We start from the raw sequence: 25,585 nt of genomic DNA, 5'->3' as shown, positions 1-25,585 counted from the left end.
TGAACCCGGGAGGCAGAGGTTGCAGTGAGCCAAAATCACACCACTGCACTCCAGCCTGGGTGACAGTGAGACCCTGTCTCAAATAAACTAAAAGAAAACAAACAAAATGGCCAATTGAATAATGCAACATACAAAACCCAGTGTCTGAGGAGGCTTCAGTGCAGCTACAATTAGGAACACCTGAGCACGGCATCCATGCCACCACATAAGAACCACGAACCTCTGTAGCATATTGTCATAAAAATTTTGACACAGAGCCATACTCTGTTGCCCATGCTGGAGTGCATTTGCATAATCTTGGCTCACTGCAACCTCCACCTCTCAGTCTCCCGAGTAGCTAGGATTACAGGCACGCACTACCATGCCCAGCTAATTTTTGTGTCCGGAATTGGTGGGTTCTTGGTCTCGCTGACTTCAAGAATGAAACTGTGGACCCTCGCGGTGAGTGTTACAGCTCTTAAAGATGGCATGTCCCGAGTTTATTCCTTCTGATGTTCAGACGTGTCCAGAGTTTTTTCCGTCTGGTGGGTTCATGGTCTCTCTGCCTTCAGGAGTCAAGCTGCAGACCTTCAGTGTTACAGCTCTTAAAGGCAGCACACACCCAAAAAGTGAGCAGCAACAAGATTTACTGTGAAGAACAAAAAAACAAAGCATCCACAGCATGGAAGAAGCAGTTTGCCACTGGGGCCTCCCGCAGCCTGCTTTTATTCCCTTATCTGACCCCACCCACATCCTGCTGATTGGTCCATTTTACAGAGAGCTGATTGGTCCCTTTTGACAGGGTGCTGATTGGTATGTTTACAAACCTTGAGCTAGACACAGAGCACTGATTAGTGCATTTACAATCCTTTAGCTAGACAGAAAGGTTCTCTAAGTCCCCACCAGATTAGCTAGATATAGAGTGCTGATTGGTGCATCCACAAACCCCAAGCTGGATACAGAGTGCTGATTGGTGCATATATAATTCTCCAGCTAGACATAAAAGTTCTCCAAGTCCCCATCTGACTCAGGAGCCCAGCTGGCTTCACCTAATGGATCTCCTTGGGGGGCCACAGGCAGAGCTGCCTGCCAGTCCCCACTCCTCAGCCCTTGGACTTTGGATGGAACCGGGTGCCATGGAGCAGGGGGCGGCACCAGTTGGGGAGGCTCAGGCTGCCTGGGAGCCCACTGCCGGGGAGGGGGAGTGGGCGGAGGGGGGGCCAGACGCTGCGGGGAGGGGGTGTTGGGCATGGCAGGCTGCAGGTCCAGAGACCTGCCCGCGGGGAGGCGGCTGAGGCCCGGCAAGAATTCGAACGCAGCGTGGGCGGGCTGGCAGTGCTGGGGGACCTGGCGCACCCTTCGCAGCTGCTGGCTGGGGTGCTCAGCACCTCGCTGCCCACGGCCAGCGGTCCCGGCCGGCCGCTCTAAGTGCGGGGCCTGCCTAGCCCATGCCCACCCTGAGCTCGCGCTGGCCGGCGAGCGCAGCGCACAGCCCTGGTTCCCGCCAGCGCCTCTCCCTTCACACCTCCCCGCAAGCAGAGGGGGAGCCACCTCCCGCCTTGGCCAGCCCAGAGAGGGGCTCCCATAGTGCAGCAGCAGGCTGAAGGGCTCCTCAGGCACGGCCAGAGTGGACGCTGAGGTCGAGGAGGCACCAAGATCAAGCGAGGGCTGCTAGCACGTTGTCACCTCTCAATTTTAGTAGAGATGGGGTTTCACCACGTTGGGCCAGGCTGGTCTTGAACTCCCAACCTCATATGATCCACACGCTTCAGCCTCCCAAAGTGCTAGGATTACAGGCATGAGCCACCACACTCAGCCCAAAAATATTTTTTAAATATTACCTACTGTCTGCCAGGTAATGAGTGACATGCATTATGCCTTCTAGCTAATCACCTCCTATTCACAGGTTAAGTCTTACTAATCTATTTTACAGATGGGCTCCTTGCCTGAGGTCACATGCAAGTAAAGAAGGGAGCAAGATTCTAGGGTAAATCTATCCTTTGTACCAGGTTTTCAATCAGCCTCAGCACTGTTGACATTTCAGGCTGGAGAATTTTCCGTTGTGGGCTGTCCTGTGCATCACAGCAGCATCCTTGGTCTCTACCCACCAGATGCCAGTAGGAGCACCACTCCCTGCCCCCCACAGTGTGACAAACAAAAATGTTTTCAGATACTGCCAAATTTCCCCTGGGGTCAAAATCGTCCCCTGTTGAGAACCACTGATTTAGTCCAAACTAAGTCCTCTGGTCACCTCTATCTTGTGGAATCTAGCACTCCAGAAATGTTTATAAACTTTTGTTAGTCAATATTTATGGAACTGGCATTGAGAGACCTCTAAGCTACACCTAGTCCTGGAAATCTTAATTGAGGAGCTAGGATATAATATTTAAGTGGCTAGTCATATGTTACAAACCATAGCTGATTCAATAAACAAAGCAATAGTAAGGCCCTGCTCTCAATAAGCTTCCTGTTCATATTGAAGAGATCAGACGAACACTTACAAAGCAACTAGAAAATGTAAGACAGATGCCATCTTTTTGCATATCTAAGTGCCAGCCTTAGCTGATTTCATTTAGTCCTCTGTACAGTGCTCAGAAGGAAGAGAGTTTTAGTACCTTCCATTTTACAGATGAATAAACTGAGGTTCCAAGAGGTGAGAAAAGATCTGTCCAGGATCTAATCACAGGTGAAAGAACTTTATTTACATGTGGGTCTGATCAGCTGTGAGCTCCTCCTTGCCTCTCTTCTTGTTTATAAGAGATTGTTTTGACAAAGGGCTGGCTTGTCAGGTTTAGAAAGAAAACAATCAGGAGTGTTCATGTGGAATATTTTTAGCTCTGAAACTGCTCATTGTGGAGTAGGAAGCCTCAAGAAGAAAGTATTTCAGATGCCTTTGCGAGTCGTTTTTGAAAGACAGAGTTAGACAGTTGGAGAAAGCAGTGAGAGGGTCTTTCTTCTGCACCGTCTCTTTAGAAATCAATATAGAGGCACCAGAGGCCATATTCTGAAAGGCACCCTCGGTGGGGTTTGGAAGATGTCCCTTACCAGACGTGAGCCTGGAAGCCGCATCCGCCAGGCCCAGGTGGTCTTGAGCAGGCCAACCCTGCCCTCTGCTGACCGTCCTGGGGAAAGCGCCTCTTTGAAGTCCCGCCCTGCTGTGCTTAGTACGCGGTGTGCTAATCGCCCCAGGGAGCTGGAAGCCCAGGAAGCTTGGCACCAAGATCTTGTTAGAAAAATTACACTGTGACATTTTGTTCCTGAAGGAATCTGATAATTGTGAGCAACATCAGGACTGCTGTGTTAGGGAGGCCGAATGGAACAAGGACTTTGAAGTCAGGAGGATGTGAGTTGGACTCTTACCGTATCCTGAAGAAGTTAATCACCTCCGTCACGCCTCAGTTTCCCCATCTGTAAAGAAAACCTCCTTCATAGAGCTCTTTCGAGGATGATTAAGATGATGCATGAAGAATGGCTGGTCCTGGGCAAACAAAACTAAATACAATCAATAATTAGTAGCTATCACAATTAATCAACATCCTTCCCTTTTCCAAAGTACCTTTTATTGTATCACCTTTGCCTTTGCTTTTGTTGGGGACATCACGTGGACTGAAAATCTCTTGTTGGTCGTGTATTCCAGGGTCGTTTTAGCATCAACCTTTATGGAACCGGCCTTTCTTTAACTGAATCTGCCAGATGGATATCACAAGGGAATTACGCTGTCTCTGACATCAAGAAGTCTCCGGTAAGGTTCTACAGATGGGTTGAGAGATGAATTTTGATTTCTTTCTCTCGTTCTTGTCTTTATAACTGTGGTAGTGGTGCTGAGGGAACAAACGAATGTGCTTTCCCACTTAAGCCATTTTGCAGTGTCAGGAAGACCATTTAGGAAATAAACCTAGGGTGCAGTGTTTACGTGTGATTAAAGTCTGAGAGCCCTGTTCACTTCTGGTGAATTCTTCCTCGAGAGGTGAACATAGAACCATCCAAGTAATTAGAAAAACCACCTAACCAGGAAGGTAAAAGCAGGAAGAAGCCTCTGTCGAGGGTGTGGCTCAGACATCTTTCAGTTAGCCAGCTTGCAGTTCATTCTGTGAACCAAGGGGAAATGACCTCTTCTTTTATTTAGAATAATTGAAATACAGATGGAGCTAGAAGACAGATAACTTATTAAGTGATATAGCTGGAGAGCTAGCGATACACACACAGGGTCTATAATAATAAGTTTTTCACACTCTAAAATCTGGCTGGTCAAGGTGTGGTCTACGCAGTGCATCAGTGTCACCTGGGGGTGTGTTGGAAATGCAGGTTCTGCGGCCCAGACCCTAGTGAGTCAGAGTCTACAGCTGAACAAGGTCGTAGGTGGTGATGGGCACGTACAGCTTGAGAAGCACTGTGCTGTGCAGGCGGTTCCCGACTTAACGACGGTTCCACTTGATTTTTCAACTTCACCATAGTTCAAAAGCAAATCACACAGTAGAAACCCTACTTCGGGTACCCATACAACCGTTCTGTTTTTCACTCAGTACAGTGTTCAATCAATTACCCGAAATATTCAACACTTTGTTATAAAATAGACTTTGTGTTAGATGATTTTGCCCCACTATAAGCTAATGAAAGTGTTCTGAGTACATTTAAGGTAGGCTAGGCTAGGCTGTAGTGTTCAGAAGGTTAGAGATATTAAATGCATTTTTGACTTAATGGTATTTTCGACTTGAGATGTGTTTATTGAGACATAACCCCATTGTAAATTGAGGAGCATGTCAACTGTGTACTGTTTCTCACCTTGGGTGTATAGTGGAATCACCTGAGGAATTTTAAAATGCACCTGCCCAGGTCCTTCCCACACAGATGAACTGAATCAGAATCTCTGAGGGTGGGGGAGCCCTGGCAGGAGTAGAATGTAAAGCTGCCCAAATGATTCAGATGTACAGCCAGGTCAGAAACCGCTGCCACTTACAGCCTTCCCTCTGAAGTCCTAAGAGTGTGGGGCAGAAACCCGGCTCATGAAAAAATATGTTTAAGTTTACCCAAGCATGGCCCATTTCTCCAATCCCACCTCAGCCAGGAGCCCTGCCTGGGGTTGCCTCAGAAATGTGGGTAGGGGAAGACAAAGAAGAGAGCTGGGAAAGTAGGGTATTATTACAAGGCAGAACTGCCAGATAAAATACAGGACACCCAGTTAAATTAGAATTTCAAACACACATTGAGGATCGCTTGATCCTAAGAGTTCGAGACCAGCCTGGGCAAGGTAGTGAGACCCTGGTTTTGCAAAACCTTTAAAAATCAGCTGGACGTGGTGGTGCATGCCTGCAGTCCCAGCTACTTGGAGGTTGAGGTTGGAGGATCCCTTGAGCCCAGGATGTTGAGGGGGCAGTGAGCCATGATTGCGCCACTGCATTCCAGGCTAGGCTGCAAAGTGAGACACCATCTCTCTTTTTTTTTTTTTCAAGTACACAATGAACATTGTTTACAACAAGCATACTGTTACCATTACATGGGACATAGTTATACTAAACATGTATATGTTGTTTATCTGAAATTCAAATTTAGCCAAGCATCCTGTATTTTTATTTTCTAAATCTGAAAACTCTATTGCAAACACTTCTACCTAATCAAAATAAGAATGTAAAAAAGCAGCTCAACCTGCCTCCCTCACCTAAGAGGAGAAATGTCCAATTGTGACATTCCAGGAAAATCTGTTTCCTGATCTCTTTTTCTAGCTGCCATGATTAAGTTTGTGTCTGTGAAAAAAGCTATCTCACTCTCTCTCTTCTCCATCTAAGCCAATCAGTGACCTCAAATCTGATTAAATAGCCATATTGATTACTTGTAAATTAGTCATTAAATATTTTTCCTTGCACTGAAAGGAGTAAAGATAGCTGAGAGAGAGAGAGCATGAGCTTTAGAATGTGCCCTGAAATTATGTTCTTCCCCCATTTCTTCCCTCCAAAATCTATATATTATGTTTCTTATCTATTGACAAATAAAAATTGTGTATTTTTATTGTGTACAACATGATGTTTTGAAATACACTGTATGTTTCAGTGACCCAGAACCAAAAAATTTGCCTGTCTAGTGCCGCTGCACTGCAGCCTGGGTGATAGAGTGAGACTCTGTTAAAAAAATAAGTAAATAAATAAATAAAAATGTGATTGTAGGAAACCCATGTAGATAAACTGTAACATAAATTATATTTGTTAGCTGGTTACTACTGTTTCAGCCAGAAACTAAAAATAATTAAAGCCAGGAGCACCACCTTATGGAAAGAATGATCACTACATGGGCTGTTCCCCAAGGCTTTTGGGAGATGCCTGGGCTGGAGGGAGCTGGGTTTAACAATTGCCTGTCGGCATTTTTTTTTTTTTTTTTTTTATTCTTGGTGTTCTTTGGCAGCTCAGAGAGTCTGAACTCAAAATTAATCTCCAGGGCCTGTCGAGTACTCCTTATGAGTATCTGGCAGCTGGGACTGAGCCCTCTCTAGCCCCCGGCTGTCAGGAGAAATGCTGCCTGACTTCCCCTGTGTGGTCCAGAGAAGCATCTCCTAGCGATGCTTCCTGAAAATACGCTTCCACCGCCCAACACATTTGGGAGAAAATGCTAGTATATTGTATTTCATTCCTGAAGAGTCACAGTAAGCATTAGCATGTGAGATGGGACCAAATTATACAGGAAATAAACCTGTGTAACTTTAGCCAGCATTCCACTAAAGCAGTGGTTCTCAAACTCACGAGTGCATCACCATCACCTGCAGGGCTTGTTAAAACACAAACAGGTGGCCAGATGTGGTGGCTTGTGCCCATAATCCCAGCACTTCGGAAGGCTGAGGCAGGAGGATTGCTTGATCTCAGGAATTCAAGACCAGCTTGGGCAACACAGGGAGACCCAATCTCTACCAAAAAAAAAAAAAAAATAGCTGGGTGTGGTGGTGTGCACCTGTAGTCTTAGCTACTCAGGAGGCAGAGGTGAGGAGGAGCCTGGGTGGTCAAGGCTGCAATGAGCCATGATTGTACCACTGCACTCTAGCCTGGGCAACAGAGTGAGACCCCATCTCAAAACAAAACAAAACAAAACCCACCACATGATCAGTCTGAGGAGAGGCCAGAAATTGACATCTGTAACCATTTCCCACATGATGCTGATGCCCCCGATCTGGAGTCACATTTTGAGAACCACTAACCTAAATGAAGCCAACCACAAAACCTTCTTTTCCAAGTTACAGCTTTTAATTTCCCCCAAATAACCAGGGTCCCATGAAACACACTTCAGGAATTGTGCCATATCCTGTTCCCACTCGATACCTACCACGGTCTGGCCCCCCAGGGCCTGTGGCCCAGTCTTCTCTGGGATGCTCACACCCTGGCCAGTTATAACACTCTCTTTTCCAAATAGCCCTGTTTCAGCTCTCAAATAATCATTCCTCACTTTCTTTTGCTTTTCTGCCGGGAGCTATGGGGTGGGGGGTTGGGTGGAAAAGAAAACCTCAATTTTCCAAATCTCCTTGGCCATAAAATGTTTTCCCCAAGCAAAACTAAAAGAGAGCTGTAGTCCTTCAGGGTAAAACTAGATATCTGGTACCACTTGGAGAACAGCAACGCTGTCTCACTTCCAAGGGCAAAACTGGTCAAAATCAGTCTCAATATCAAGTTCACTGTTGTGAACAATGGAGAGGACTCTTTCTCTGGTTTACCCTAATTATAGTTAAAATAGCTAGTATTTATTGGGCAGCTTACATACATTAAATCTGCATCTTCCTCCCAGCTGTGCCGTCACTGGGAGATTGGAACAACAAGGTGAGAATAAGGTCAAATTCTTGGGATGTTAAGTTGAGCTGGTGGTGGGATCAGCCCCTCTAGCCTGTAGCAGCTCAGCCCTCGGTGCCACAATGAAAACCATCAGTGGCTGCAGAGCCCAGAGGTCAAGTATGTGGCCTCTGAAATCTGACCGCCAGAGACTGTGCCCACTGGCTCTGCCATCTTGGGCAAGTTATTTAAATTCCGGGAAAATGGGGGTGGGGAGAGGGGGGACTCATTTTGTTCATCTATAAAATAGGGACTGTAGTGGCCCCTTTCTCACTGACTTCTTGTGAAGCATAAATGAAATAAAAATGTAAAGCTGTTGGTATCCTACTGGGCAAATAGCAGGAGCACAAGTATTAGCTATTAATGTTATAACGTTTTCATAGCCCTGAGGCTTGCCACATTGTTTCAGAAGTTTGGCCAAGGTGACTAAGGAAGGGAGCTGGCTTGAGACAGCTGGTGGGAAGGACATCCAAATGCAGTGTAAGCCCAGGCTGGGCCTGTCCACATGGCTGCCACCTGACCCCAGGAATAAGTTGTGTGAAACACCCCTTGGTTGGGGGTGGACTTCTGGGCAAGTGCTTTAGCTGCACCAGCTCAGCTAGAGGTCTAGTAAGTCTCTCCTCACTCTGCTTAGATCTCTGCATGAGGGACAGACAGACAGAAAGGAGACCATGGGCCAGAGACGAGGGCTGAAAGAAAATGTCAGAATTTCAAGCTCCTCTGTCAGCGATGCGGTATACCCTCAACTCTCCAATGTGCCAGAATGTGAAAGTGCCCTTCAGCCCCACCCAGAATTCCACCACAGCTCCCCATGCCCATTCTCAGAGCTGCCCATTTTGGTCTCCTTCAGGTAGAAGATTCTGGAACAGGCCTTCAGAGACAGGCAGCATGAAAGGATGATCACGTCTTGGCTGGGTGTGAGAGGCGCTTACAGGGCTTTTTGTCTTCCTTGTGTGCCTGGGGAATTTGCAGGGTCGGGGAAGAACTTGGGCCACTGTTCTAAGGGATATATTCTAACAGACATTCCTGTGCTAGAGCAAGGGCTGTAAATCAAAGAACTGCTTTGAAATTAAAAAATAACGAAAGTTATATTACCATAGAGGGGATGGATTCAGTTCCTATCCTTCAGTTCACTTGCAAACAGTGGAGTTCAGGCACCTGAAATAAACACACGTGTGTACACACACACATGCTCAGTGCCGTCTACTCTCATGTATCGACCTGGGCTACCTCCGAACTTGCTGTCAACTTATGAAAGTCCAACTATCCACCAAGTGTAAAAATCATACCACAGACCAGTAGACTAAAATGCTGTACATGTACATTTTAGGTAGTCTAATTTTTATTCTATATAGTCCTATACAAATTAGACATTTATACATATATTCATATATAGGTAAGTGTCCAGGGCTATATTCAGGAAAAAAAAAAAAACCTATATGCTGTATTTTATGGGCAATTTCAGGGACATTCAAGGGTAAATTTCACTGCACGTAACCTTGACCTTAACAGGCAGATTTTAACCCCTATGATCATTATAATCTCTGTTCATTACTATCTGTATGGATTTTCTTAGCAAAATCCCCACCTCCACCCCCAACTCAGCTTGCTTCTACCCCCAGCACCCTCTGACGACTTTAAATAAGTCTTTAAATAAGCACATTCCAGTCAAAGACATGCTGGTCTTCCCAAATCAAAGAAGCCAATCTGCCCTCCTCATATAGACTGAAAAAAATAGAAGAATTAGTGAAAAGTGTGAAATACAAACTATTCTTAATGGAACAGAGATTCATTCACTTAATTATATGTAATAGCTCAAACCAGGCTAGCAAAATAGTCATCGAAAAGAGATTTTTAGAAGGCCTGCTTTAATGAAGAAATAAAAATTAGTGTTTTAAGGAATGAGAGTGGGTGCTTCTAATATATTTGTTTTCTGAAATAGACACTGTCTGCTTGACAAGGGTTTTTGGTATTTACTTGCTCAGTGTGACTGTTTTTATTCTTTAGGATAAATAAGTTTTAGCTTAGCCTTTATCTCAATTAAATAACGGAATCCCAGTTAAGGAGATAGCAGTAATGGTGTAAACCCAGTATTGGATTTATTTTTTTAATTTTATAATTTTATAATTACCCAGACTTTTACTCATTTCCCTGAAAACAGGCTGTGATGGATATTTACACATTAAAAATGCCTTTATGATAATAGCAGTTCATATTTATTGAGCACATATATTAGGCCAAGTACTATGCTAAGCACATTACATGCATTATCTCATTTACAGCAAACCTGTGGGGGGGCACTATTATTATCCCTATTTTACAGATGTACCAGGAACTGAGGCATAAAGAGGTTGTTCAAGATGCAGTACAAGCTCCAGGCAGTCTGATTCAGGTTCGCTCCTCTGCTGGGTCAGGAGAGTTTGAGTAAAGCATAAGTTTTGATGATACAGAAGGCATTCTTTGCCTGCCTATATCGTGAAGGCCCTTGGCCCTATACTTAAGCCTGGTGAGAAAGTTCCTCACGGAAGACCAGTTAGTCTGGCCTCAAATCCAGTCGCTGGTGGCATGGGCCAGCTCCAGAACTACCACAGGCCCCAAAAACCAAGACCAGGTGGGAGGATAGAAATAACTCTCCCAACTCAGTTCCATTCATCATCAAATGCATGCAAATTTTTAAAAATTAAAAGAAATTATTTTGTCCTATTTTATTATTAAACTGGCACTGTTTTTCTTTTGTCTGTCTTTTGTATTTTTATTGGTATATCATAGTCATACATATTTTTGGTTATACAAGTAATATTTTGATTCGTGTATACATGTAATGATCAAATCAGGATAATTGGGATACCCAACACCTCAAACATTTATCTTTTCCTTGAGGTAGGAACATTACAATTCTTCTAGCTATTTTGACATATGTAATTAATTATTGTTAACTATCTATAGTAAATATATTTATATTAATTAATATATATTATACTCTATTATATTGTTTTATTGTAATATATAGTATATATCACACATAAGATTATCATAATACATTATATTTTATATATAAATATATAAAAATATGTATAATTTTATACATAAATTTTATATAAATATTTATTATATTTACATATTATATTATTAAATATAATTTTTCTACTGTACTATCAAATGCTATAACTTGGCTGGGCATGGTGGCTTATGCCTGTAATCTCACACTTTGGGAGGCTGAGACAGGCAGATCAGTTGAGGTCAGGAGTTTGACACCAGCCTGGCCAACATGGTAAAACCCTGTCTCTACTAAAAATACAAAAATTAGCCAGATGTGGTGGCACACACCTGTGATCCCAGCTACTCAGGAGGCTGAGTCAGGAGAATCACTTGAACCCGAGAGGCGGAGGTTGCAAAGAGCCGAGATCGTGCCATTGCACTCCAGCCTGAGTGACAAGAGTAAGACTCCGTCTCAAAAAAAGAAAAAGAAAAATAAAATACTATAACTTATTTCTTCTAATTATATTTTTGTATTCATCTTTCTTTTTTTCAAGTGATATTATCCATTGTTTTCAAGAGGCTTTCTTAGTTTGGCTGTGTGAAGCACATCTTCATGACTTTTGACCTAGTTCTGAGAATGTAACCCTAAAAAATCCTAAAATGTAGGCACAAATACATTCATCATAGTGTTATTTCCAGAAGTGGAAAATATGAAATATTGTGCAGGCGCAGAGGGTGGAGGGGTGGAATTATGTGACATGGTAGTTATACAAAATGGAATATGAGGCCAAAATTAAACAAGGACTTTTTCATAGCATGGTAACACATAAGGGGACCTGATTAGCAGGGCATTCTTAACTGCAGTTCCAAAAGAAGAATTCAGCTTCAGCCTTTCATTCATTCATTCATTTAACAACTGTATATTTCATATCATTATGAGCCACACACTGTGGCAGGTTCTGGATACTCCCAGGTTTTAACAAGATATTGGTCTTGTCATAATGGAGCTGACATTCCAGTAGGAAGACAGATGCTTTGTCTGTCTTTGCAGCAGATAACCAGGGTGCTTTGCAGCAGATAACCAGGTCAGGAAGGTTTCTCAGAGGAAATGGGCTTTAAACTGAGTTCTGAAGAATTTACCAGGCCAAAGTTGAGGTGGTACAGTATGCACAGAGAGGGAGAGGAGAGCTCCAATCAGAGAGAATGGCACGTGCAAAGGCCTGGTAATGTAAGGGACATACCAGAACAACAACTAAAAGAAATGCATGTGTTGAGTAGAGAATGGTACCAGATGAATCTGCAAAGACAGACTCTAAGGATTGCAGGTCTTTAGGAGTTGGCATACTTTGTCTACAAAGTGCCAGATAGTAAAGATTTTAGTCTTGAAGGGCCAAGAGGCAAAATCAATGATATTATATATGTATTTGTATGTCAAGAGAGAAAATAAATTTGCACAAAAATTTTTTATTGGTTAAATTCAAAATACAATTATGATAACTGAGTATAGTTTTTTCTAATACAGATCACCTGAGGAGATGAATGGGATATTGGAGGAGGAAAATATTTTGCTCAATTAGTGTTCTTTATTATCAAAAGAGATTGTAAATGTTTATCTGTTAATGCTGACCTGAAATGAGATATTATATATTTCAATCTTTCTAAATGCCTTTCTGCATGCATTGATATTGCCAAACACTGATATCTGTCCATAACCATATAATGTTAATTAAACATATTCATGACTTGGCAGGCATGTATAGAATTCTATTAGAGTTTTCTCTTGATATTTGCCTTTTGGCATGTCACTACATTGCATATTAATCACTTGCAATTAAACATGAGATAGAAGCTCCTCAATTGTTAGTTAAATGGATTTTGACATATAAAGATTTCCTTTGCATTTATATCAAAGTCTGAAAAACAGTGCTGGAACTGCAGTTTAAGTTCAAAAAATATATTCACTTTAAATTTGTGTGTAATAGAGAAGTCATTTCCTGTTTTAACTTTTGACAGCATGGAAAGTGTATAAAACAGTCTGTGATCCAAACAGTGTTGTCAATGAAATTACTTTATCACAGTGTAAGTTTTGCCTGTAAGAACAGTGCCTTGTAATTTTAGGTACAATCCATTAAGAAACATGATCAACTCTGAAGCAAAAGCTAATATTCAGAGCCATTAAGTGTTGAATTACAGTGATTGAGAACAGTTCTAGTTCAAAAAATTTTAATCTTGACCCTGCCCCACTGCTAAACCATCAAATTACTGTGTAGTAGGACAAGTCAAGGTGTTGAGCTTTCAGTTCTGACAAAAAAAAAAATTATAAAATGGATGATGGGCAAGTCCGTGATAGAAAATAAAGTTCACTATTGACACTACTAGTTCTATAGCACTTGATAGATCAAATATTTTCCACAAAGTACCAGGTAATGAATAGTACAGTGAATAACCATAGGCTTTAAACACCTAACAGTTTCATAAGCTTTGTACATTTGTCCAAATAAAGCTTTTTATGCTCCACACATATTTTTACTATCATCAGTTGTCAACACATCTTAGCAGATTCCACTTCAGTTGTTTTGCAGTTCTTTCCCAACCTTTTTGAAATATTCTTATCTGTACTTGTTCCACAAACTATTCCACTAGTTCCACTAGACTCTTCTCCTCAAAGAAATGATAACACCTGAATAACATCAGTAATATGTGTGGACCCACAAGAGCCAGTGAAAACCACTCAAAATAATCTGCTTTGTTTTTTTTAATTGACTGTTGATGTGGTTCCCACTGTTATTGGCTTTTCAAGCAATAGTCGTTGCCAAAAGGGTAGTTAAGTTTATTTTCTCTGGACACGTTTCTTCAGTTGTTGCAGTTAAACAGGATTTAATGAACTCACCATTAGTAAATTGTTTTCTTTGCTTGGCTAACAAATGAGCAACTTGGAAACTTACTCATTTTCATTTTTTTTTATTTTTTGTGGAGGGATTATGCTATGCTGAGATATTCCATTTTAAATTTTCTAAATTTTTGACCATTGTTTTTCTGTGAATTGGGAATATTGTGATGAGTATTTAGTTTGGTGATGATATATATTGTATTCTTTTAGCACAGCTATAGTGTCATTTCATAATAATCATAATGCTTTGTCATCTAAATTTGATAACAAAATAATCCACATGCCATCGTACCTTAAAAGGGCAACATTCAAAGTCTACTTCATCTTCTTTTCTTATTTGTCATAATGGTATACTCTGGTAATAAGCACATAAAGTGTAATGATCTAGCAATACACACATCACTCAAAACACTCTCAAGTTAAAACAATGTCACTGTGATTTGTTGTGCACCAAGAAGTAGTATGAAGCTGAGACTCAATTCTGTTTTTGCATCATGAAAGCAGCTATAGACATCAGGTAAATTAATGAATGTGGCTGTGTTCCAATAAAACTTTATTAATAGACACTGAAATTTGAATTTCATATGATTTTATGTGTCAAGAAATATTAGTTTGTGTTTACTTTTTCTCAATTATTTAAAAATATAAAAATCATCCTTAGCTTGCAAGCCATATAGAAACAGGTGGTAGGGTGGATTTGGCGCACAGGCTGAAGTTTGCCAGCCCCTGCTTTAGATCATGGTGAGTATGTTGGGCTTCACGTCAGTTCAGAAGGCCTGCTCACTGTGTGTATAAGAACATTTTTCCAAAAAGCCAGTGCAGGCCCTGAAAACATTAACCAAGCAGGTAGCCTAAGATGATGCATCTCCTTGCAGGATGGTACCCGAGTCATAGGGAAATGCGGTGGTTACTGTGGGAAATGCACTCCATCCTCTGGTACTGGCCTGGAGGTGCGAGTTTTATAGCTAAGGTAAGTAGTCCTATGTCTGTCTGTCTGTCTTTTACTTTTTTCTGTAGCCTATATGAGCAAATGTGGGAGGATCGGGCAGAGTTACAGTTAAGCATCTTGAAGCTGACCCAATACTGTTCTGTCTTTTTATCTCCTGCTCCTCTGTCCTCATGTGACTGAAGCCATCAGTTCTCTACTGTTTAACATGGGTTCCCCTCTACAGAGCTGGCCTATTTATTTATTTGCTTTTAGATTTTAGATTCAGGAGGTACATGTGCAAGTTTATTAGGCTGATACAATGTGTTGAGATGTAGGCTTCGTTTGAACCCATCACCCAAATGGTGAACGTGGTATCCAATAGGTAGTTTTCCCTTTCCTTCCTCCTCCCTTTTGGAGTCACCAGTGTCCATTATTTCAATCTTTATGTCCATGTGTACCCAATGTTCTACTCCCACTTAATAAGCAAGAGCATGTGGTATTTGGTTTTTTGTTTCTGTGTTAATTCACTTAGGAAAAGGGCCTCCAGCTGCATCCATATTGCTGCAAAGGACATGATTTCATTCTTTTTTATGGCTGCATAGTATTCCATCATGTATACAGACCACAGTTTTTAAATCCAATTCACCATTAATGGGCACCTAGGTTGATTCTACGTTTGCTATTGTGAATAGTGCTGCAATAAACATGTGAGTGTAGGTGTCTTTTCGGTCGAATGATTTATTTTCTTTTAGATATATACCCAGTAATGGATTGCTGGGTCTATTTTAGGTTGTTCTATTTTAGTTTTTTAAGAAATCTCCAAACTACTTTTCACAGAGGTTGAACTAATTTACGATCCCATCCACAGTGTATTCCATTTTTTCCTGCAATCTCACCAATATCTGTTATCTTTTTACTTTTTAAGAATAAACATTCTGATTGGCATGAGATGTTATCTCACTGTTGTTTTGACTTGCATTTCTCTGATGATTAGTGATGTTCAGCATTTTTTCATGTATTTGTTGACTGCTTGTGTGTCTTCTTTTGAGAGGTGTCTGTCCGTGTCCTTTACCCACTTTTTAATAGGGTCGTTTGTTTTTTTCTTGTTGATTTGCTTAAGTTTCTTACAGATTCTGGATATTATTCCTTTGTCAAATGTTTAGGTTAAAAATGTTTTCTCCTATTCTGTAGGTTTTCTGTTTATTCTGTTGATAGTTTCTTTTGATGTGCAGAAGCTCTTTAGTTTAGGTAGGTCTCCGTTATCAATTTTTGTTTTGTTGCATTTGCTTTTGAGGACTTAGTCATAATTTCTTTGCCTAGGCCAATGTTCAGAAGAGTATTTCCTGGGTTTTCTTCTAGAATTTTTATGGTTTGAAGTCTTACATTTAAGTCTTTAATGTATCCTGAGTTATTTTTTGTATATGGTGAGAGGTAGGGGTTCAATTTGATTCTCCTGTGTATGGTTAGCCAGTTTTTCCAGCATCATTTATTATAGGGTGTGCTTTCCCCATTATTTATTTTTGTTGACTGTGTTGAAGTCCAGTTTGTTATAGATGTATAGCTTTATTTCTGGGTTCCTTATTCTGTTCCATTAATTTATGTGTCTATAGTAGTACCAGTACCATGCTGTTTTGGTTACCTTTGGTTTGCTGCCTTAGAGTACCGTTTGAAGTCTGGTAATATGATACCTCTGGCTTCATTCTTTTTGCTTAGGATTGCTTTTGCTTTTAGACTCTGCTTTGGTTCCATATCAATTTTAGAATAGTTCTTCTTCTAACACTGTGAAGAATAACATTGGTAATTTGATAGGAATTTTTTGAATCTGTAGATTTCTTTGAGCAGTATGGACATTTTAACGCTCTTGATTCTTCCGGTAGATAAGCATGGAACGTTTTCTATTTGCGTCATCTATGATTTCCTTAAGCAATGTTTATAGTTCTCCTTGTAGAGCTCTTTTACCTGCTTGGTTAGATGTATTCCTAGGTATTTTATTCCTTTTGTGGTGATTATAAATTGGATTGCATTCTTGATTTGGTTCTCAGCTTGAATGTTATTTATGTATAGAAATGCTCCTGATTTTTGTAGATTTATTTTGCATCCTGAAAATTTACCGAAGTCATTTATCAGGTCTAGGAATCTTTTGGTGGAATCTTCAGGGTTTTCTCTGTATAGAATCATATTGTCAGTGAAGGAAGATAATTTGACTTCCTCTTTTCCTGTTTTGATGCCTTTTCTTTCTTTCTCTTGCCTGATTGCTGTGGCTAAGATTTCTAATACTATGTTGAATAGGAGTAGTGAGAGTACACATTCTTGTCTTGTTCCGATTCTTAGGAGGAATGCTTCCAACTTTTGCCTATTAAGTATGATATTGGCTGTGGGTTTATTAGAGATGGCTTTTATTATTTTGAGGTATGTTCTTTTGATGTTTTATTCCTTGTAGGTTTTTTATCATGAAGGAATGTTGGATTTGATCAAATGCTTTTTCTGCATCTGTTGATATGATCATATGTTTTTGTTTTTAATTGTGTGGTGAATCACATTTATTGATTTGCATATGTTGAATGATCCCTGCCTCCCAAGAATAAAGTCCACTTGATCATGGTAGATTATCTTTTTGGTATGTTGCTGGATACAGTTTGCTAGTATTTTGTTGAGGATTTTCATGTCAGTGTTCATCAGGGATATTAGTCTTTAGTTTTCTTTTTTTGTTGTGTCTTTGCCAGGTATTGGTATCGGGATGATACAGGTTTCATAGAATGAGTTAGGAAGGAATATCTCTTCTTCGATTTTTTAAAAATTGTTTCAATAGGATTGGTACCAGCTCTTTGCAGAGCTTATTTAAAATGCTGTTTATTGGGCTTGATCTCTAGGGGTCCTGCTTCATTAGGTCTCTAGTGGATTCAGGGATCTGTAATTTTGATAAAGGGAATTCTAATGCAAGTGAATCACAGCTCATCCTTTGAGAAATACTTCCCAAGAATGTAATAGTAAAACCACAGTGGCATTTGTTGAGCAATATTTCATTGAATCCGCACAACAAAACTGTGTGGAGAAGCTGCTATTTTACATATGAGGAAGCTGAGGCCCACAACAATTAAGTAACTTGCTTAAGATCATGATGAGGCTGGGCATGGTGGCTCATGCCTGTAATTCCAGCACTTTGGGAAGCTGTGGCAGGCAGATTACTTGAGGTCAGGAGTTCAAGACCAGCCTGGCCAACATGGTAAAACCCCATCCCTACTATAAATTCAAAATTTAGCTGGGTGTGTTGGCACATGCCTGTAGTCCTAGCTACTTGGGAGCCTGAGGCAGGAGAATCACTTTAACCTGGGAGGCAGAGGTTGCAGTCAGCCTAGATCACGCCACTGCACTCCAGCGTGGGTGACAGAGTAAGACTCTGTCTCAAAATAAAAAATAAAAAAAAATAAACAAATAAAAGGTGATGATGAATTCCCTCGGCAGAACTCAGAGTGTCCTACACTAAAGCCAGTGCTCTTAATCACTCCACTGTGCCACACCCCTGTTAACTCATAGTGTGGTCCAAGAACCAGCATGATCAGTTTTACCTAGGAACTTGTTAGAAATGCTCAATGTTAGGCCTCACCCTATACCTGTGAAATCAGAATCTGCATTTTAACAAAGTCCACAGGAGTCATGCATGTTAAAGTCTGGCAATCCCTGACCTAAGTACATTATGCCAGAAAGTGATTCTTCTGCTGAATATAAGACAGAATTCGTCACTCTTTTTATCATCCCAGTGACTTCAGCTACAAGGGATGAACTCAACCAATTCATGTGACCCTCCTGCATCTTCCCTCAAGCTTCCAGTAGCCTATTACCATGTAAGGCTCTTGAAGATCCTGATGCAACAGTGCCTATTTGACATTTAGGATTATTTCTGTTGCAAGGAGCTAACGAAATGAAGGAAATTTATTATCTTAAGTAACTGAGATATCCAAGAAGTATGCTAGCGTCAGGCATGGCTAGATCCAGAAGTTCAGTCATCAGTACTCTTTCTTTCCTCATCAATCAGCAATTATTGCCTCTTAAATGGCTTCATTCTCAGACAGATTATCGCCCCCACACCATGGTCCTGGGCAGCTCTAGGATTACCTCATTCTTACAACTTATGATTCAAGTAAACACTCATCCCCTAGCATACCTTCTGCAAAATAACTGTGTTTAGCCCTGGTTAGATCACATGGTCACTTCTGAGCCAATCACAGCATCCAAGGATCTGAGATCATATACCTACCTAGAGTCAGGTGATCGACAGCTTCAGTTGGAAGAGGGATGGTTCCTAAAGGACAAGAAGGTATTTTGTTATCAGAAAGGGGGAGATGGGATGGAAGCGTGCAAAAGTCAGCAGGTATCCACTAGAGATCACCATTATATATGTACTTTATATATTTTATATATAAGAAGATAAACTTTGTATGTATGTTATATGTAGTAAATTTTATGCATAAGTACAGATATACAATATTTACATATATAAACATATATTTATAGAAAAAAGACTAGAAGGAAATACCAAAATACCAATATATGAAGAGCAGTTATCTCAGGTAAGGAGATTTCAGGCTAGTGGGTTTTCAAATTTTATTGTTTATTACTTCCCTGAAACTTCCATGTTTCTTACAGCAAACAAACATTACTTTTAAAATCTAGGGCCAGCTGTGGTGGTTCATGCCTATAATCTCAGCACTTTGGGAGGCTGAGGCAGGAGGATTACTTGAGTCCAGGATTTTGAGACCAGCCTGGGCAACATAGTGAGACCCCCATTTCTGCAAAAAAATAAAAAATAAAATTAATTAGCTGGGCATGATGGTACACACCTGTAGACCCAGCTACTTGGGAGGCTGACATGGGAAGATTGCCTGCCCAGGAGGTCAGGGCTGCAGTGAGCCATGATCATGCCATTGCACTCCAGCCTCAGTGACAGAGTGAGACTGTGACTCAGAAAAAATAAAAATAAAATCTAGACAAAATAATAGGTGTTAATTTTAAATTATATATGTAAAAATGTATCAGTTGCCTATTATAGCATTTGAGGCAGAAGGTTTATATTTTCTGGTTTGTTTATTTCAGGTGCTTTGAAGAGGAAGCCATTATGGGATGGATGAAGGATAGTAATGCAATACCTCCACCTTAATTTGGGTGCATGTGTGTATGTGTGTGTGTGTGTGCATGTGACTTGTATGCTTGTGTGTGTGTAAATGTGTGTACATATACATATATACACATACATATATACACATATATGTGTGTATGTATATATGTGGACTATCCTAATGATGTAAAGTTTAATATTTATGTTTGAAATTATTTATTGTGATGTAATATTTTTGTACGTAAAATGATTCTATTATGACTGCCTTTGCATGTAGTAATATGACAAAGTGATCCTTCATTATCACGGTACACTATTGTTTACTTTTCATCTGTAAATGTTTTATTGTTACTTTTTTAAAATGGATTTTTTTTTAAAACAACCTAGCCGTCATCAAGGTGCTATAAGAGTTGTATAAAAGGTATTTCTGGCATTTCTAGGCAAGTATCAGCCAACAAGTATGTTAGTGATATCACAGACTGTACCAACTATTAACTATGTTAAATATGTATTCAGTTTCATGTGATCTCTGGGAAAAAAAATATGCTGCCTTGGTGCTAATATTGTATGTATTTAAATGATAATCTGACTCAGAAATATAAACACTTTCAATGAAAGGGAGGAACAGAAGGACAATTTCCAGTGCACAGAATCACTTGGATGAAATAAGACCAGCTCTCTACCCTTATTTTTGGACATGCCTTTTTTGGAAGAGACTTGGACTTTATCCTTATTGTTGTTAGTGTTGTTAATATTCTTTGCTTCAGCCCATGGTGCCTTGGTCTCTCTACAATCAAATGGAGGATCCCCCACCCAGCTTCATTACAGAGTGATATTGGGCAAGTGAGATCATCTCACCATTTTGCCAAGATACTCTAAAATTACATCCAAGTTTACCAGTAGAAAGACAGAGGATGCACAGAATGGGTGTGACCTTCAGCTTACCAGCACACCTGGAGAAGTTCAGAACCAGGTTCTGAATCATCAGGATTGCCTTTTGCATGAAAACATTGGCTGGTGACATGACTTCTCTTCAGGCCATGAGCCTAACACCCTGCCAGTTTTCATGGCCGCTGCAGTAATGGACGTTTGTGTGAAGAAATGAACTGTGGAATACAAAATGCTTTGAGTCTTTCCAATTGTTCATTAGTTCACTTTTTGTTACTTCTTTCCAAAATGGAAGTGCTGAAGCCATGGTCTTTCTGCCCTTCCAAACTGATGAAGAGAAGTCTTTGCCAATGGTCCATGGAAGACACTTGGTTTGAGAAACCCTGCCCACTTCCAAAGACCAAAGAGATTAGGAAAAGCCTGGCAGTATTCTCCAACCCCAAGCAAGCTCTAGAGTGCTCCAGGAAAAGTTATACTCAGTATATGAATAAGTGTTATTCTCCATTATTAATATGTTCTGAAAATATATTATGAATAAATACATCACCACACCCAAACCATTTGTGTTTCGCATAGTTTCTGGACTCTTGATTCGAGTTGGAGTAAGAACGTCTCTAGTTTCCAGATTGAGAAGAAGTGAAGATTTTATTGATTTCATTTATTATAATTGCAATTCTAAAGACAGATAGGGATGAGGATTGTCCATAAGATCTGTCTTTTCATCATGAAAGTCAATTAAAGTGGTTCTTCTGGAAACTGGGAATTTTCCCCTCTTGGGAAACAAATGAGCAAACAAAACAAAATATTTATGTGCACTTTGGGTGCTCAATTGTTCATTTTGTGTGTAGTTCCTACCCTGTATGGTGTCCAAGGAAAAATGAGAGCTTTCTAAACATGTCTACTAGAAGCAAATGATAATCAAACTGCCACCATATGCCAGGCCTTTTACTTTTATTGTTTCACCTCATCCTCACAACCACAAAATACACCAAGGAGACAGAGCCTTAGAGTTGCAAATAGGCTCAAGTTCACACACAGTGAATAAGTAGTCATCTCCCAAAGAAGAACTCTGTTTGGCTCTGATTGGGTCACATGACCACTTCTGGACCAATCACAATATCAAGGGACCTGGGATCCTGTGCTAGTCTAGAGTCAGGTGATCAACAGCTTCAACTGAAAAAGAGATGGTTTCCAGAAGAGAAAAGGGGAGATGGGATGGAGACATGAAAAAAGAAGCAGGCATCCACTCAAATTCCCATTTTGTGTGTGTGTGTGTGTGTACACATGCATGTGCCTGTGTACAAAACCCCAGAGCTTACACCAAAGTCCCACCCCTTGCCATCACTCAGCATCATTTGAGGCTTCAGTTCTCGTCCTTTCTCTGGTGTTTACTAACTGTATGATCTTGAGCCTTAGTTTTTTTCATGTGTAAAATGAAGCTATTGATAGTCTTCCCACTTACTTTCCAGGATAAAGTGTTTTCTCATATCCTTTTCAGCCCTGCATCAGTGCTAGCAAAATAGCTGCCCTCAAAATGTGCATCAGCAAGCTTAAGCTGACAGCAGTGAAGGCATGGGCTCCGTAATCAGTTAGGAATTGTGTTCAGCAGCTAATTACAGAGATCTGACTGCAATGGCTCACATATTTAAAAGTGTATTTCAGGCCGGGTGTGGTGGCTCACGCCTGTAATCCCAGCACTTTGGGAGGCCGAGGCGGGTGGATCACGAGGTCAGGAGATCGAGACCATCCTGGCTAACACAGTGAAACCCCGTCTCTACTAAAAATACAAAAAAAAAAAATACAAAAAATTAGCCGGGCATGGTGGCGGGCGCCTGTAGTCTCAGCTACTTGGGAGGGTGAGGCAGGAGAATGGCATAAACCTGGGAGGTGGAGCTTGCAATGAGCTGAGATCGTACCACTGCACTCCAGCCTGGGCGACAGAGCAAGACTCTGTCTCAAAAAAAAAAAAAAAAGAAAAAAGTGTATTTCATTGTTATGTAAAAGTATATTTCATTGTTATGTAGGAGGTAGGCAGTCTACAACTAGCATGGCAGCTCCACGACTTCATCAGGGACAGAGTTCATTTCTCTTTCTCCTTCTCTCTTCATTCTTCCATATTTCAGTATGACTGTTGGAGCTCCAGCAATCACTTCCAAATTTCCAGGCGACAGGAAAAAAAAAAAAAAAACTCGGAGTAGGGGGAAGGGTAGAAAGTGGCATATTTTCAGTTCTCTATTGTTCTTTTAAAAAAGTTTTTCAGAAACCTTACCTAACATATTTTACTTATATCTCCTTAGTCAGAATTTAGTCATGTGGTTGTAGGAGTAGTGGAGAAATGGGGTTGTTTCACAGGGTACATTGCCATAGAAAATAAAATGAGGGATCTGTTCCTAGGAAAGAAAGCAAAATGAATTTGAAAGAGGCAATTAAAAATCTCTGCAATAGATCAAGTACAGAGATTGAAGAGAGAAAGTTTTGGAAGCATTTATAGAGTATGTAAGAGATAAATGAGACCTGGAGTGGTGATCATTGTAATGGTAGGAAAAAGAAACAACTATAGAGAGATATAGGTGGTAAAATTAATAGGAGCTGACAACTGATAGATTTGGGATGGGCTGTGGGAGTGAAGGAACCAGTAAGAGCTTAAAGATGAGACTTTATTTTCATTGTAAACACAACCAAGGTGACAAAAAGATGAATGGGTGGGTGGATAAATAGACAGATGTACAATTATGAGAGTCCAGTAATCATTTATATTTGTGTAGCACTGCCAAAATTAAATATTGCCTTTGCATTTTATTTATTTAACCAAGTAATGTTTATTGCATATCTACTAATTTTTAGGCACTCATCTAAGGCTTGGGTGCAGCAGTTTCAGTTAAGGTCAAGGCTAAGAGAGCATGAGTTTGATACCACAAATAGGGTGGTATCAACAACAGAAATTTATTCTCTCACAATTCTGGAGGCTGGAAGTCCAAGATCAAGGTGTTGTCAGGGTTGGTTTCTGGGGAGGCCTTTCTTTCTGGCTTGTAAACAGGCCTCTTTTCCCTGTGTTCTCACATTGCCTCTTCTCTGTGTGTATGCGCAGAGAAAAAGAGACAGAGATTTCTGGTGTCTCTTCCTCCTCTTAACAAGATCACCATTTCTATCAGATTAGAGCCCTGCCCTTCTGACCTCACTTAACCTTCATTACCTTCTTATAGGTATCTCCAAATACAGTCACATTAGGGTTAGGGCTTCAATATAGGAATTCGGGGGGTAAGGACTGGGGACAAAATTCAGTCCATAAGAGATACTGTAACAAAGAGACTCCAAAGTAAGGTAGACTTTAATTTCTCTTACTTGCTGTCCAGAGGTAGCAGGTACCCTGGGACTGGTAGGTGACTCTCCTCCCTAACATCAGAGGACTAAGATCCTTCTTTTTGTATCTTGGCCATTCTCAAAGCCGTTGTCCTCATATGGTTCCTCCTCGCAAGGTCTGCCTCCAGCCTGCAGGAAGGCAGCAATTGTTTGAAGGCAAGACAGGGAAGGTAAAGCATAATTGTTATTTACAACGTATTGGCAATATTTTATTGGCATAGCCACACCTAGCTGCAAGTGAGGCTGGGGAATGTAGTTTCCAGCTGGCAACCACATGCCCAGCTCATACTAAGTGGAGGTGGGTTGTCTGTTACTATAAGGAAGAAGGAGAGAATTGTTTGTTACTGAGGAAATTAGTTGCTTCTGCCACAGACAGTGAACAAAAGCTACAAAAATCTCTCTCCCTTTGGAGCTTACATTTTGGCAGTGACAGAAGAGATAGAAAACAAGCAAATCAACAACTAAACCACCCTGCAATTATTTTCCAGTCATAAATCTGACCATATTGTCCATCATGGCCACTCATCTACCATCATGGCCTGGGATGGCATTCCCTGAGCACCAAGAACTTTCATACCCCCAGAGTGCACAAAGATGCCATGGTTCCCTTTGCCTTGGCATGCTGATTTTAATTTATGCCCTGATTGGTACAGAAGTGAAAAATAGCAAGCAAAACCTAGTGTGTCGGAAGGTGAGAAGTATCAGAGAGAGAAATAAAACAGGGAAAAGGAATTGGGAATGCCAGATGCCATGGGGTGAGCATGTTGCTGTTTTAAATAGGATGGTCAGACATTTCTTCTTTACAAACTTCATAGCTATGAGCAAAGCTGTGGGTCCCCATCAAAGTCTGCCACTAACCTCAGTGAGCATGGGAAACCACCTATCACCAACAGATGGCGGGAGAGGTCTTGCTCTATTATGTCTGGGCCATTGCACTGATTATCTGCTTATTTTATTTTATTTTATTTTATTTAATTATTATTTTTTAATATGGAACACTTCACGAATTTGTGTGTCATCCTTGCACGGGGACCACACTAATCTTCCCTGTACAACTCCAGTTTTAGTATATGTGCTGCCCAAGCAAGCTCTCTGCTCATTTTAGAGGTGATTTTGCAAAGCAGCTCATGATCCTTAGAAGTCCTAAGCCCTAAGAAGATGATACTACTTCCCTTGAATGTGTACCTCAAAATGAAAAATAACTCCAAGATGCATCTCAAGATGCAGTGGCTCAGGTGTATAATCCCAGGTAGGAGGATTGCTTGTGGCCAGGAGTTTGAGACCAACCTGGGCAAGACAGAAAGACCCTGTCTCTAAAAATAAGTTAAAAAATTAGCCAGGTGTGGTGGCACATGCCTGTAGTCCTAGCTACTTGGGAGGCTAAACTGGGAGGATTTCTTGAGCTCAGGATTTAGTGGCTATAGTGAGCCATGATTGTGCCACTGTACTCCAGCCTGGATGACATAACGAGGCCCCATCTTTTAAAGAAGAACTCCAGACCAGGAAGCTAGTGTTTTTCCATGAATATTACTTTTCCTTTTAAATATCAAATACTGATTTCTCCAAAAAAAAATTTGAAGGCAATTTTTGCTTTAGCTCTAGGCGCATGTTTTGTCTGCCAGGTAGGCGATCAACTGGTTTTACAACAT

General features: G+C 40.8%; 3 protein-coding genes and 1 non-coding gene across 5 annotated transcripts in view; 3 read left to right on the top strand and 1 right to left on the bottom strand.

Annotated features, from left to right (window-relative positions):
* The window catches only part of ADAMTS9 (ADAM metallopeptidase with thrombospondin type 1 motif 9), a 174,319-nt gene extending 153,186 nt beyond the window's left edge, over positions 1–21,133 (top strand). For both annotated transcript variants that reach the window (XM_050781196.1, XM_050781195.1), the window contains 3 exons: positions 3,617–3,721; positions 14,523–14,617; positions 19,667–21,133. In XM_050781196.1, coding sequence (XP_050637153.1) covers positions 3,617–3,721; positions 14,523–14,612 — 195 coding nt within the window. In that variant the 3' untranslated portion in view covers positions 14,613–14,617; positions 19,667–21,133. The remainder of the gene's footprint in view (positions 1–3,616; positions 3,722–14,522; positions 14,618–19,666) is intronic.
* The window catches only part of THOC7 (THO complex subunit 7), a 738,093-nt gene that overhangs the window by 38,840 nt on the left and 673,668 nt on the right, over positions 1–25,585 (top strand). The window lies entirely within an intron of this gene.
* PSMD6 (proteasome 26S subunit, non-ATPase 6) overlaps positions 1–25,585 on the top strand; it is a 1,096,682-nt gene that overhangs the window by 575,089 nt on the left and 496,008 nt on the right. The gene's annotated exons all lie outside the window — the stretch shown is intronic.
* LOC126949443 (U6 spliceosomal RNA) lies at positions 24,921–25,023 on the bottom strand. Its single transcript, XR_007723744.1, has one exon. It is a non-coding gene; the product is annotated as a U6 spliceosomal RNA (small nuclear RNA).

Source organism: Macaca thibetana, chromosome 2 (assembly GCF_024542745.1).
Source record: "Macaca thibetana thibetana isolate TM-01 chromosome 2, ASM2454274v1, whole genome shotgun sequence".
NCBI classification, from domain to species: Eukaryota; Metazoa; Chordata; class Mammalia; order Primates; family Cercopithecidae; genus Macaca; species Macaca thibetana.
Note: the sequence above shows the minus strand (reverse complement) of the source record. Positions and strands in the feature narration are given on the sequence as shown.